Source organism: Nelumbo lutea, chromosome 6, assembly GCF_056320005.1.
Source record: "Nelumbo lutea isolate HS-2025 chromosome 6, American lotus-T2T, whole genome shotgun sequence".
NCBI classification, from domain to species: domain Eukaryota; kingdom Viridiplantae; phylum Streptophyta; class Magnoliopsida; order Proteales; family Nelumbonaceae; genus Nelumbo; species Nelumbo lutea.
Window position 1 is genome coordinate 69,941,066 of NC_142689.1, and position 13,642 is coordinate 69,954,707.

Sequence of the window (13,642 nt, forward strand, 5' to 3'; positions counted from 1 at the left end):
CCAGTATAAGCCACAAACTGCTATTAAGGCCCAAACCTTAGTAGATTTCATCGCCGAGTGCACGTTCAGCTCCGAAAGTCCCTAGGCCGATTGAGCTCGAGATCCCCAGTTCGGGTGAGCCCGGATCTCCCAGGCCAATAGAGTCCAAACCCCGTGAGGTAGCAGCCAAGGTGGCATCTCTCCTAGTTAGGCCAAACGCGAACTGGGATGAGGAGCCCTAGATCCTTCACGTAGATGGCTCCTCGAACCAACAGGACAGCGAGGCTGGAATAGTCCTACGCGGCCTGGGTGGCACGAAATTGGAATACGCGCTGCGCTTTGAGTTCGCGGCATCCAACAACGAGGCGGAGTATGAGGCATTGATAGCCGGGATGGCCTTAGCGCAAGAGGTAAGAGCGAAACACATAGTTATCTGCAGCGATTCCGAACTTGTGGTCAACCAGGTTACAGGCGAATATGAAGCACGCGAGCTAACTATGATCACCTACTTGGCAAAGGTAAAGGAGGCTCTACTCAACTTCCAGTCACACTTCATCAAGCAAATCCCGAGGTCAGAGAACACTGAGGCCGACGCCCTGTCCCGGTTAGCCAGCACCAGTCACAACACCATGAGAACCGTGTACATAGAAAGCTTACCTCGGCCTAGCATTCTCGGGGGGGCAAAGGAAGTCGCTCTCGTCCTTGAACTAGAGTCGAGCTAGATCGACCCACTTGCAAGCTTCTTGCTAGACGAGACCCTCCCTACAGATCGCAATGCAGCCAAAAGGGTGCAGTGCCAGGCATCCAAATATGTCATAACAGACGAACGGCTATACCGACGATCCTACACGCTCCCCTACCAGTGTTGCTTGCGACCTGCCAAAGCTGAGCTCGTACTCCGCGACACTCATGAAGGTCTGTCCGGCGGACACTTGGGGGCAGGGCCCTCACCCAGAAGGCACTTTGGCAAGGGTACTACTGGCCAACGATGAAGGCAAAGGCCATTGAGCTCGTCAAAAAATGCGACAAGTGTTAGAAGCATGCCAATATCCACCATCAGCCTGTCGCCGACCTCAAGTATCTCACTAGTCCATGGCCCTTTGCGTAATGGGGCATCGACCTCCTGGGGCCATTCCCGCCAGCAACAGGTGGAAGGAAGTTCCTAGTGGTGGCGGTAGATTACTTCACAAAGTGGGTAGAAGTTGAACCTCTCACAACAGTCACAGCTCGAAACGTACAGAACTTCTTTTGGAAGAACATAGTATGTCGCTTCGGGTTACCTCGGGTACTGATCTCCGACAATGGCAAGCAGTTCAAGGACATCAAATTTCAGGAATGGTGCCAAGATAAGGGGATTCGGCAGAGCTTCACATCGATCGCGCACCCGCAGGCAAACGGTCAAGCAGAAGTTATGAACAGAGTTATCCTCCACGAGCTGAAAGCGCGACTAGACCGAGCTAAAGGGTTGTGGGCAGACGAGCTACCAAGTGTTCTATGGACTCACCGAACTATGGAAAAAACCGCCACGGGAGAGACCCCCTTTAACCTCACCTACGACACCGAAGCAATAATACCGGCGGAAATCGAAGTACCCACACTGCGACTAGAAGCATACGACGATCAGACAAACGGAGACGAGCTACGTACCAACCTCGATCTACTCGACGAGGTAAGAGACCTCGCGTACATCCGGGCAGCAACTTACCAGCAAAGAGTAGCTCGGTACTACAATGCCAAAGTAAAAAAGCGGAACTTCTGCGTCGACGACCTGGTTCTTCGTAAGATTCATGGCACCTGAGCTCGGCGTGGGCAAACTTGGACCAAATTGTGAAGGGCCCTACCGAGTAAAGAGAGCACTCGAAGGAGCATACGAGCTCGAAACCTTAAAGGGAAAACAAGTACCCCGAGCATGGAACGTCGCTAATTTGAGACGATACTACCTATAAATCACCGAGCGAGGTGGACTAAGTCACTACCAAGGACCTCGGCGTGGGCAAGCAAAGGCAAAATGCTAGCACCAAGCTGACGAGGCAAAGCGCTAACAACGAGCTGATAAGGACCTCGGTATTTCATCATCAGGGGCCAAGTGTTGATGCCGAAAGCGGCCGCACGAGTATGGTTCTCGACTGAACAATATAGTCAGTTCAGGCGTATAGCCTTATTATGTTAATCCACCCTAGGCCCTAATTCCAGCAGTCCAACAATATAGTCAGTTCGGAGAAAAGAGAGGGTGACAGAACAACATTTAACCAAAAGGGGAACATTTCATTACAGCATACTTTGTCTACATTTCAAAAAAAAAAAGAAGCGAAGTACATCTTCCTTGCCCTCAGAATCGAGCTCACAGGCCCGAAGGTACATCTTCCTCGCCCTCAGAATCCGATTTATCATCAGCCGCGTTAGCCATCTCCTGAGTAATGCACGAAGTAGTTATGGCGCTGATGTCGAGCTCGAGGTACGTGTTCCTGATCATCCACCGGCTCAGTTTAAAACCCCTCCTGTACGAGTTCACCATCAGGTCATCAAACCGCGACGAGGCGATATAGTCATCGACGACCTTCTTCTTGGCATCCTCGATGCCCTGAGAAAAGATCCCAGTCCTCTCCCTAATATCCTCCTGAAGGTATTCGACCTGATGTTGCAAGTCCAACCTCAGGTCTGCCATGTGCTTCACCACCACTCCCAGGGCCTTGGTGTCTCTCTAAGACCTCGCCAGCCTGGCCTGTGCAGCGCGAGAAGCCGCTTCGGCAGCTTGTGCCCGCCTCAAGCTCCTTTCCGCTTGGGCCGTTAAAGCATGGATGGAGGAGTTCACCTGCCAAAAAGAAAAATAACGACAGCGTTAAAAGAGTAATAACGAGAAGAGTAATGACAAAAAGCCCGACAAGAAGTCGCTGACTTACCACCATGGCATAAGAGGCAGCACGCCCGGCTACGTGGTTCAAAGGAAGCTCGGCCCACGCCGCAAACTCCTCGGGATAAACGGCCTCCTTACTTTTTTGAATCACATGGTTCAGCGACAGCACGCTCCTGATCTTGCCTTGGCCTCCCGAGCCTGAAGGCCCAGCCCGGGTATAAGCAGCCTCAATGTAAGGAGCCCCTGTTTAAGCAGCCTCGATGTAAGGGGCCCCTGTCAATTCTTGTACTGAAGGGGCCATCTCGGGCTCCCTGGGCAGCTCCATTGGCGGAGAGCTCGGTACCTCGGGCTCCACATCTCGAGGCAGTTCGGCACGAGCCCGTTTGGCAACTCGCTTCCTCCTTTTCATGACATGAAACAGGTTCCCACCGCGAGTCTTTTCTGCGCCGTCACACCTGCAAAAAGAGCTCGGCATCAGGAAAACGAAAGAATGAAAAGCAAAACAAAGGCAAGCCTCTGAGCAAGGAACCTACCCGAACTCAGGTTGGCCTGGATGAGCTTGGCCTCCGTCAGATAATGGTGGCATTTAGCCCGAGTTGGGCCCAGTCCCGAAGGCCCTTCGCCGTCTCCCTATCTAGCGTAACACCGGGGTTAGGGGCAACCAACCCACACCCGGTTTGGAATGGCCACCCCATTGCACTTCGTACCACGAAGTAGTCCCGTTTCCACGTCGGGACCTTGTTGGGAAGATCATGTAAAAGCTTGAACCCCGGGCGAGGAGACAAGTAATACGCCCGCCTACACCCGGGAAGGGGACCCGCTTGCTTCTTAAGAATGAGAATAGAAGAGATCTCTAGGTCTAAAGGCAGAATGTGTTCGCAAAAAAGGGAGATAGTCCCAACTAGGTTGCGGATAGAGTTCGGGTGGAGCTGACCGACGGTGACGCCGAAGTGGTTCATAACCTCGACGATAAGAGGATGGAAAGGTAGGCGCAACCCGACGATGAGCTGCTCCCAGAATATCACGATCTCGTCCGGACCATGTTCCCAAGGGAGGTTGCCCAAGGGTATAAAGTACACTCCCCGGGCAGGTTGAACTCGGTGATAAGGGAGTAAAGTCCCTCAGGCGTCATGGTTGAGGACCCAAACTTGTCTAACGTCTGACCTCGACGGGAGGACGCCAAACTACCCGAGGCAACTCGGCCAAAGGGTTCGAACTATTCCTCGAGCTCTACCCCGGGCTCACTAAGGTTGTCGGGGGCCGCAGCTCGGTTCGTGGAACCTACGTCTGACTCCCTAAAGAAGCTGTCTAAGCTGTCCGAGCTAGACATCGGGAGGAAAGGAAAACCAGGAAGAAAGTACCAACTCACCCGGAAAAAGCTAACGGACTACGGAAGGCTGACGCAAGCTAAACTTGGACGCGAGCTTAAGAAGCGAATGCAGGAGAATGGCGATGGAAAGCGACTGGGGGTCCCCCACTATTTATACCCACAGAGACCGAAAACCGACGGCTCTGATCGAGGCAAATCCAATGGCTCACGATCAAGCTGACTGCATGCCTCCTAAGACCGAGACGTGACTAGCCGCACATCTTTGGAAACTGAAGCGGCGCCGGCGCATGTCTCCCAGCATTGAAGGCAGTAGTGGCGCGTTTTTTGAATTTGAAATAACGCCCGTCGTCACGTATCCCAGCATATAAAGACAGATTGGCGCGTTTTCTGACTTTTTGGCGCTCAAGGAATCTGGAAATCTCCTGACGTACGCACACTTCACGCCATCAGTCAACTGGTTTGAAGTACGGGTCAAATCCACCCGTCACCTCGTGAACTCCCCACGCTAGGGCAAGATCCTTAACGCGAGTGGGAGGCAATTGATGGAGGAAGATTTGGCCCGACCTCTTGGCCACCCAACACGTGAAAGCAACTGAGGGTGACCTGGCAAGAGCGACAGCTCGACACGATAGTGCACTCAAGGCACGAGCTCCGAGAAGAGGAACCCGCGGTCCGAGCTCCCCAAAAGGAGCCCAAACTCTCCCTTTGACCCTAAGCCTTATGAGGAGCGCAAGGGGCAACGACCCGAATTGGCCCACCCTAGGGCAGTTCGGGCCACACTTCTATCCGAAGTCAAGACTTCACCTCGCACACCACTCCAGCACTTCGTCTTCAGGCCGCCAAACTGAATAACCGTACCTGACACCAAAGAAGTTTGTATCCTGAGGCGACGCGCCTGACTGACTTAGGATTTGACGCTTGACAACCGCACTTCAACGGCACCTGCCACCGCCACCTCCAGTTACAGAGACGGCTCCGACAAAGAGAGCAGTGGCGATTGTCTGCCCCAGCAGAGGTGATGACCCGAACTGGCAGAAGTGCAGAGGTAATGATACCCGACCTGACAGGAGCTTGGGAGTGAGTGCGCGAAGTGGTTATAAAAGGCCTCTTCCCCCTAGGAATGGAGGTACGTGATAACTTTGTGCCATCTGGTTTTTTATCTTGCCTTTGAGAAAATACTAACTTGAGCTTCGGAACACTCACTGAGTTCCTCCCCGGAGGCTACTCGCTTTCTTCCCCATTTTAGGCATCTTTTGCTCCAATCAGAGGCAAGATCGTTGACAGCTAAGACCGACCGGATTGCGCTCCATCATCTACTGTGACAATCAGACTGCAATCTATATCTCTTATAATCCGGTGTTTCATGAGAGAACCAAGCACATAGAGGTTGACTGTAACTTTGTGAGAGAGAAGATGCTGAGTGGAGTGATAGATACTGCATATATTAACACAGGAAACCAATGGGCAGACTTGTTTACCAAAGGGTTGAGTCGAGGAAGAGTGGACTACATATGTAACAACCTAGGACTATATGATATATACTCACCAGCTTGAGGGGGAGTGTTAATGTCGATTGTGTAGGGGTAATTTTGTCTTTATGCTTATGTTTAAGTTGCTGATGCGTAAAGTTATGTTAGTTCTTGTGTCCCTCACTTATGTAGGGGCGAAGGTGTCATATCCTGATTAATAGAAATATAAAACAGATCTTGCTGAATGGAGAGAGACTGATTTTCTCTCTTGTTCGAACCAGACTTTTCTCCCTCTCTATTCTCTTTTCTTCTTCTTCTTTCTCTTCTCCTCTTTCTCTTATTTCTACTGTTACCATTCTAACAGAATTCAAAGGCAGGTTGGAGTCTAATAGCCTCTTTTTTTGTTATGCTACAATCATGGCCAATATTCACAGCTGAAACTGAACTAACACTTCTATTACTACATACCACTATGCAGAACCTTATTTCAGGGAAACATCCATTACAATCAATTGGAAGAAGATGGCAAAACTGGTTTGTGGTTTGGCCATTTGGTTCAGTCCTAGATCTTCTAGGACTTGGCCTCATACAAATCAAGACATGCCTGAACCTAGGCAATTAAACAACCATAGTCATTAAGAAGAGCAAAGTAACAAATAAGAGTGCAAAAGATAAATTTCCCAGGGTTCAGCATGGAGTGCATACCTTTCCCCGGCAAACAGCAAGAAAAGCAGCACCCCTTTTTGAACAATTTTGTGGGGATGCCAAATCAGAGTGATTGGTGCCCTGCTTTTTTACTCTTCTGCTTTTACCAGAAGAAACTCTAGTACCACCATGAATTGCATCATAATAACCCTTCAAAACAGGCTCAAACTCTTCTTGGTTTCCTCTAGGCTCTGCAAAAACTTACATTTTAGATATTATCCATCCCCCAAGGCCTTACACATAAAATATTCTAAATAAGGTCTATCAAAACTTCCATCAATTTTTTATCATCTGTAGCAAGAAGGCTAATGAAGTGTATACAAAGAAAAGATGGCACTTTTTTTAGCAACCATAAAGCGCACAATGTATCATCTAATGCAATGTGATGGAGAATTCTCACCAACAAATAGAGTCTTTTGTGCATTTAATCGAGACCATTGACCTGTTTCACGCCAACGATTGCATAGCTTTTCCATCAATTTATAGCTGGGGAAGAAAACAAGAGCACCACCTGGCACAATCTTGCAAATTTCCTCTACAGAAGCACCAAGTGCATCCTTCAAAACCAATTTCCATTCATTACGACAACCAAGATAAGCCCATGTCAACAACAAAAGGTTCAATAGTAAAGCTTTAAATCATACCTGGAAAGCATATCCATCAGCTGTTTTGTAACTAGCATTCAATGGGTAATTGCCTGGACCAGTAGAAATAGCAGCAGCCCAAAGCTACAATAAAAGAAGACCAGTGACTACCAGTACAGATATAAAAAGCAGATCCATCCACAAAGGACCAAAGAAATTGCAGAAAAAAGCAATTCACCTGTGATTCCACATCAATTACATGTGGAGCTTCCATACAAGTTTCAAACTGAACACCAAGTTCAGATGAGAAAGATCCCATTGGGGACAATGTCCTGGATTAACAAAGAGAACGAAAATTTATAAGTAACTTGAAAAGGCAAAAGCAGAACAGTGGTACACACATTATGATTGAAGCAAATGCTAGGAGATCTAGTTGGATGCAAGGAAACCAGGGGGAAGGAAAAGAAAACTGGGTTGGCATGTATGTTACACTGTTTAGTACCTTGATTCTCCAACATAAATGAAATAAAGAAGGAAACTCTAGATTTAGGAAGAAAAAGAGAAATTTTGAATGTGTTTATGACACAAAAGCACCAAACTTTGGTGACAAAAAAAAGGCTGGCCTTATGAAAAAAGGACAGGCAAGTTGCTTGTGGGTCCTATGTATTTGAACACCCCCTCCATCCAATCCACATTTTCCCCAGAGTCTGGTCTAGGGTTTCCCCACTCCCCAATTATGTTACAGGATATGGCAAGGACACAGCTGAAATGTTATCAGTTACAAAATTTATACCGAAAAACAAAGTGGTGGAAGGGAACTCACTGATAGTGGTAAGTTGGTTCAAGAATAAGAGTCAAGGCTCTCAGCAATGTAGATACACTGAGGAAATTGGAACAGTAGTGAAGGAAATGCCCACCATCAAATTTAGGGCCCATTCATTGCCTCTTAACACTGAATGCTGAAAAGCATTCATGTGTTTTCAGAGGCAATCAGAGCATTCAGTTCCATTTTTGCACTTCAGCCTTAACGTCTAACCATCCTTTCTTTTCTAATGACTCCACTTTTTGTTTTCCAAAAATTACCCTGAAAAGCTTTCTCCTTTTATGTATGCTACAAACTTGAAAACCTTATGTATGCTATAATAATAATAATAATAATAAGAAGAAGAAGAAGAAGAAGAAGAAGAAGAAGGTAATATTTAGAAATTATTATTATTTTATTAATAATAAAAATGAATAATTAGTTACATAATTAATTAATCATGTAAGTATTTGTTTTAAATATTTATTCATTACTTAATAATTGCTCAATTATTTAAAATATTTAATTTTTTATAATTTTTATCAATTTCATTGTTTATAAATTATTATAGATTCATTTTATTAATTGTTAATTAGTTTATTAAAAAAATTAATTGTTAATTAGTTTGTTAAAAAATTAATTGTTAATTAGTTTGTTAAATAATTAAACAAATTTCCGCATATCCAAGGTTAAACTGGTCAGTTATCAATTTTCAGAACTCAACATTCAGATTTCAGAACAACATTTTCTATATTCAGACTTCAAAACGAAGAATAGTTCACCAACTACAATACACCTCTAGAAATAATTATTACAGTTTCAGACATCAGAGGTATTCAGATATCAGACTTTGCAAATGAACAGGCCCTTAAATTTTTTTGCTCTCATACAAATAAGATGTACCTCTTCATTTACAGAATTGAGCAAGCCCTCCTTAAAGGGAAGCCAAAAACAAGTAAATCATAATATTAGATGGATTATCTATTCATAAAGAGCTTTTCCAACAGTAAATTAAGTGCAGAGAGGTATAGATTGGTAACTTTACATATATTTTCTCAGATGACAAGGTTCATCAGATTTTTTTCATAAATGAGACTCATCAAATTTTGTACAATTCTAGTATTCTACTCTCTTATACAAAAAGGACTGCGGCTATTCGTTTACAGAATTGGGCAAAATTCCCTTCAAGGGAAGCAGAAAATAATTCAACTAATAAAATCAGATCGGGCACCTAATCATAAAGAGTTTTTCCAACAGTAAATTAAGTACAGGGAGATATTTGCAAGTGTATTTGTATTTTTGGTAGAAGAACAAATAATAAAGATTATCATACAAAAAGAAAATAGTTATTTTAATTATGGCGTGCATAAATCCATGATGAATCAACATAAAGTCAACAAACATGGAAAAGTAGTGAGGTAATCAATATAAGTCACATATATAACTGAATACCACTATTAGGAAGTTACAGTAATAGGTGTGTAGAGATAAACTCAAATTAGTGGGCTTTATATGCCACGGCAATTACCCTGATGTAAGAATCACTGACATAGATAGATCAGCAATTTCCTTGAATACAACAGCAGGATTCAAACACCAAAGACTCAAGGAATATGTCCAGCCACTAGAAGCATGCCCTGCACAAAGTATTAGTAAATGCTCAGGGTTAACATAAGTACTTAAATATTTAATTGACTAGAACACTTCAATCTCTGGGGTAAACCAGCTTGTTATGATACAAGTTTATAAAATGCAGGGAACCAGAACACTTCAATCTCTAAATTATTACAGAAAAAGCTTCTCACCAGCGTCTCTTTTGACATATTGCTGTAATGCAAGCTGATAATCAGGTACATGAAGCCCATTTTCAGAGAAAAAATAATTAAGGGAACAGAAGAGCCCTGTGTAATATGTTATGGATAATTACTAAAGGAGAACTTAATAGATAATCAACAAAGAGTAAGATGAATATCTACCTTCTAGTATTGCCACTGACATGCCACTTAAATGAGGTCCCTCTGACTCTGCATCTGATGCAGCTCTGATTGCCTTGACCAACAAAATCAATCAATTGTATATAAAACTTGCCAGAAGTGAAGCCAGAAGAAAATGTTCACATACTTTGTTAGCACACTGTTTCAAGATTGGAAAACACTGCTGAGAAATACCAGCTTCTTGAAGCTCGGCTAAAGCCTTATCACCAGTCCAACTGCAACAAAAATATACACACCAAAATAAATGTGAAAAAACATGAACACCAAAATCTTTTTCACTTTGGAGGTTTCAACAATATATTTAAATACCAGTTGCCTAGGCAACAACCACCTTGACAAAGTTTCACCTATACACATTAACACCAAAATAAATTTGATCAACTTAAGGACAAGTAATAGAGTTGTGTGGACACATTTTCTATCTAATTTTGTGCACTTTGGGTAATTTCAAGCATCTTGTAATAAATCAATACTACTTTTGTTGAAAAAGAAATATGAATTGGCATGATGACTTTTTATCACTAGATTAGAAATCCAAGTTTAAACAACAATTTTCAAGCATCATAAAGACTTCATATGCACCTATCAGATGCTAAAGCAATGATGAAATTAGCAGATCATCCTTAATACAACAGATAATAACAAAATTGTCAAAACTAACTCACCATGAGCAAAAACGCTGAAATTCACGCCTCTCCAAGGTACATTTTCTGCAGCCCATCCAACTGATGATTCCCTTCATAATTCTAGTTTTCAGTGCTAAGCAGATAACCTCAATCCAAAGATTATCTGACAAGATGTCAAGTAAAATGAATACCTGAATTGTCTCATGTAATGGTTGATAAGTCACTGCATCAGCCAAGGACAATTGCCCCAACTCCATCTGCAATGCTTTCATGAAGAAAGAAAACAATAAGCATAATATAGATTTCACAGAAGAATAGAAAAGTGATGGATGCAGAACCTACTGTACAGCATATCTTCTTCAACTTCCACACTACCAGCACCACGTGCCATATCCTCTATGTTGCTATCATAGTAAAAACAAATTTGAAATAAGATTTAATCAGATATAAACCCATACATATTGGCAAATAGCAAGAGTTGTGCCAGGAAAGTCTCTCAAGACATGATTTGCATTACAGTATAAATACATGTAAAAAAAAAAAGTCGACCTATCTACCCAGAAGAACAAAAAAGTTACTTTTGATAGTAGAGAAAAAATCATTAAAAAGAAAATGACCATACAATTGTAGGTGAGGATATATCACCAAGAAAGGCAATAGAATTATAGAACACAATAACATCACCCAGCCCTCCAAACAAGCCAAATCCCACCAAGCATCATCCTAAAATAAAATAACAAGCCAACATCACCACTACCAAATCCCCACTCCAAATCAACTAAAACCAAAAATAAAGAAAAGAGAACACCTTCAATATATGCATTATAAAGTGCCTGCTCATGCATAGCAGTAAAACCCTAACTGTTCAACGTTTCTTTCTAAAAATCAAGAAGCCATCACTATTTCTTATCTAGAAAAAACCATTTTTATCATCCTCCAAGTTAGTCCAACTTTGAGGAAATGGAATTTTTAATTCTATAACAACCAAGTTTACTATAGTGGTCACTTAAATCATTAATAGAGCTGCAAGTCAGGCTTCCCAATTTGAAAAATTTCAACTACATCAGGCACAGGGTTCGGGCTGATTGAAAATTTAACAAATTCATAACCCAACGAGACTCAAGTTGCATTCCTAACTACATTGATATACTAAGGCAGTGCCTGGCCACCTTAACTATACATTGATATACTAAATCATCCATAGTGCCATAGTGAGGTAGAAATTGAAGGAATGCCATTAATAAAACTATGTCAGTGTGGTTAAAGTAAAGAGGTGTTTCTGTTGTACATGTAAATAATAAATATGTGATTAACATATACCAAAGAGACTAAAAGAAAGCATTATAAGATAATTAGATCAGAAATTCAATTATTGAAAGGGTCTCTAAAGTAATAAAATGCTGATTGGGAAATAATCAGAAGGGTTCTTGGCAACACTGATATCAGATTAGAGAAGTAAAAGATTTAGTAAAGAATCCGGTGTCAGTCAGAAGGTAGGTACCTAGACCTGCTAACAGTCTAGCAGATGAGCTGGCTAAACAGGGGGTGGGAGGGAAGCAGATGTTTTAGGGAATTGTGCAACATGGGAGAATTGTATTTGATACTGTAAACAATTATGGTGAGCCAAGGCTGACAATCACAGAACTGCAATGTAAGTTAACAGTTACATCAATTAATAATTTTTTTTACAGTTGTTGATAAAAGAATAATATAATTAGGTCAGTAAAAAGCCAAGATGGGTGAGCAGCAAGACTAGGAATCACAGGATTAGAAATAGGAACATTCATGGAGTTTGTGGATTGCCCCATGGGTGAGACAATGACAGAAAGTTAACTGAAATGATATAGCCATATATGCAAGCAACCAATGATTGCATATGAGGAGTAATTCTGCACAAACCAAAAAAGAGAAACCAAAAAGAAATTTTTAACTAATCTCTAAACCTCTTTCCTCTAGTAAGACAAGGCAAAACCAGATCCTTGTGTAACATGAAAAATATTATGGCATATCCCAAATATTTTATAAGGATTCCCATATTTTCTAAGAATATCCGGTCCCTAAGGAAGACCATATATCCTTGTCAAGATGACAAGTAGGCATTTTGAAAAGTTCATCAAGCATTCTCCATGTCATAACAAAACGTTGATAAATATTTATCTTGTTCACAGAGAGATTATTATGGATTGATTTATCTTGCTCACATTGTTCTTTCAAGAAATTAGAATTTGACACCAAAAGAATAGTATACCCATTGGGTACTAGATTAAATTTTAAGTATGATGGAAAGGGGATTGTGACACAACTAGAGTTGTATTTAAATTAACCATAGTGTCATCCTGATAGAAGATGTCAAATAAATTTTTGTTCAATAAAAGTCCAAACATAACTCAGCTATAATTCCAACTATTTGAGGTCAGCTATAGGAATCCCATCTCACATTGTGCTCAATCAACCAATAAAGAGGTTAGGGACACAGTTTTGATTAAAGCAGTACACTGGCTGAAATCCATAGATTCCTTTTCAAATGTGTCAATGGACAATTTGCTCAGAAAATGGAAGAAGTGGCTGAATCTCCATCTCCTAAGACTGTTTCTAGTTATCAGTGGTATCCACCAGAAAGAGGCTGTATCAAACTAAACTTTGATGATAGTAGTATGAGAAACCCAGGAAGATCAGGTAAAAGCAGAGTATTTTGTTTTATCAAAAAAAAAAAAGCAGAATACTTTGTTTTACCAAAAAAAGCAGAGTATTCAGAGACAAGGAAGGCAAGATCGTTGCTCTCTATTCTGGTCCAGTTGGGGAAGGAGGTTCTCTTAGAGCAGAAGTTTTGGCCTTGATGGAGGGTATAGAAAGGGCAAAAGAACTGAACATTAGAAAACTGATTATTAAGGGAGATCCAAAACTGGTAGTTAGTTGGATACAAAGTGAAGAGATGTGGATGTACAACAATGAAAAGAAGAAACTTAGGTGGCTGACAAGAGAAATGAAAGTCTCTTTCAATTGGATAAAGTGTTGTGCTAATTCTGTAGCAGACGCTTTATCCAAACAAGGGTTAAAAAGAGAAACTTTATTCTGGGTACAATTGTAAATCAGAAACTTGGGTGTGGGGAGAGATGAGAGATTTTGTCTCTCATTGTCTTTTTACCATTTACACCTAGTACTTATCTATTCTGTACATTCAGCATATATTTCTAACAAAAGTTTGATGTTATCAATAAAAAAACATATCTTTGATAAAAAAAACAATCAAAATTTAAATAATTATTTCAAAGTATCCAAATCAACTTCTGAATACAATA

The 13,642-nt window shown here is 42.0% G+C and overlaps 1 protein-coding gene across 10 annotated transcripts in view; it reads right to left on the reverse strand.

The window, feature by feature from the left end:
* The window catches only part of LOC148849525 (RAD3-like DNA-binding helicase protein), a 57,326-nt gene that overhangs the window by 27,637 nt on the left and 16,047 nt on the right, over positions 1-13,642 (reverse strand). For all 10 annotated transcript variants that reach the window (XR_016101019.1, XR_016101018.1, XR_016101016.1 and 7 more), the window contains exons 8-18: positions 10,686-10,747; positions 10,535-10,608; positions 10,383-10,453; positions 9,845-9,932; positions 9,700-9,772; positions 9,529-9,624; positions 9,252-9,360; positions 7,160-7,253; positions 6,982-7,065; positions 6,738-6,894; positions 6,338-6,528 (exon numbers count right to left, since the gene is read on the reverse strand). Coding sequence is in view for 6 of the 10 variants with exons in the window: in XM_088951090.1 (XP_088807216.1) it covers positions 6,338-6,528; positions 6,738-6,894; positions 6,982-7,065; positions 7,160-7,253; positions 9,252-9,360; positions 9,529-9,624; positions 9,700-9,772; positions 9,845-9,932; positions 10,383-10,453; positions 10,535-10,608; positions 10,686-10,747 (1,099 nt within the window). In the remaining 4 variants the exon portion in view is untranslated. The remainder of the gene's footprint in view (positions 1-6,337; positions 6,529-6,737; positions 6,895-6,981; positions 7,066-7,159; positions 7,254-9,251; positions 9,361-9,528; positions 9,625-9,699; positions 9,773-9,844; positions 9,933-10,382; positions 10,454-10,534; positions 10,609-10,685; positions 10,748-13,642) is intronic.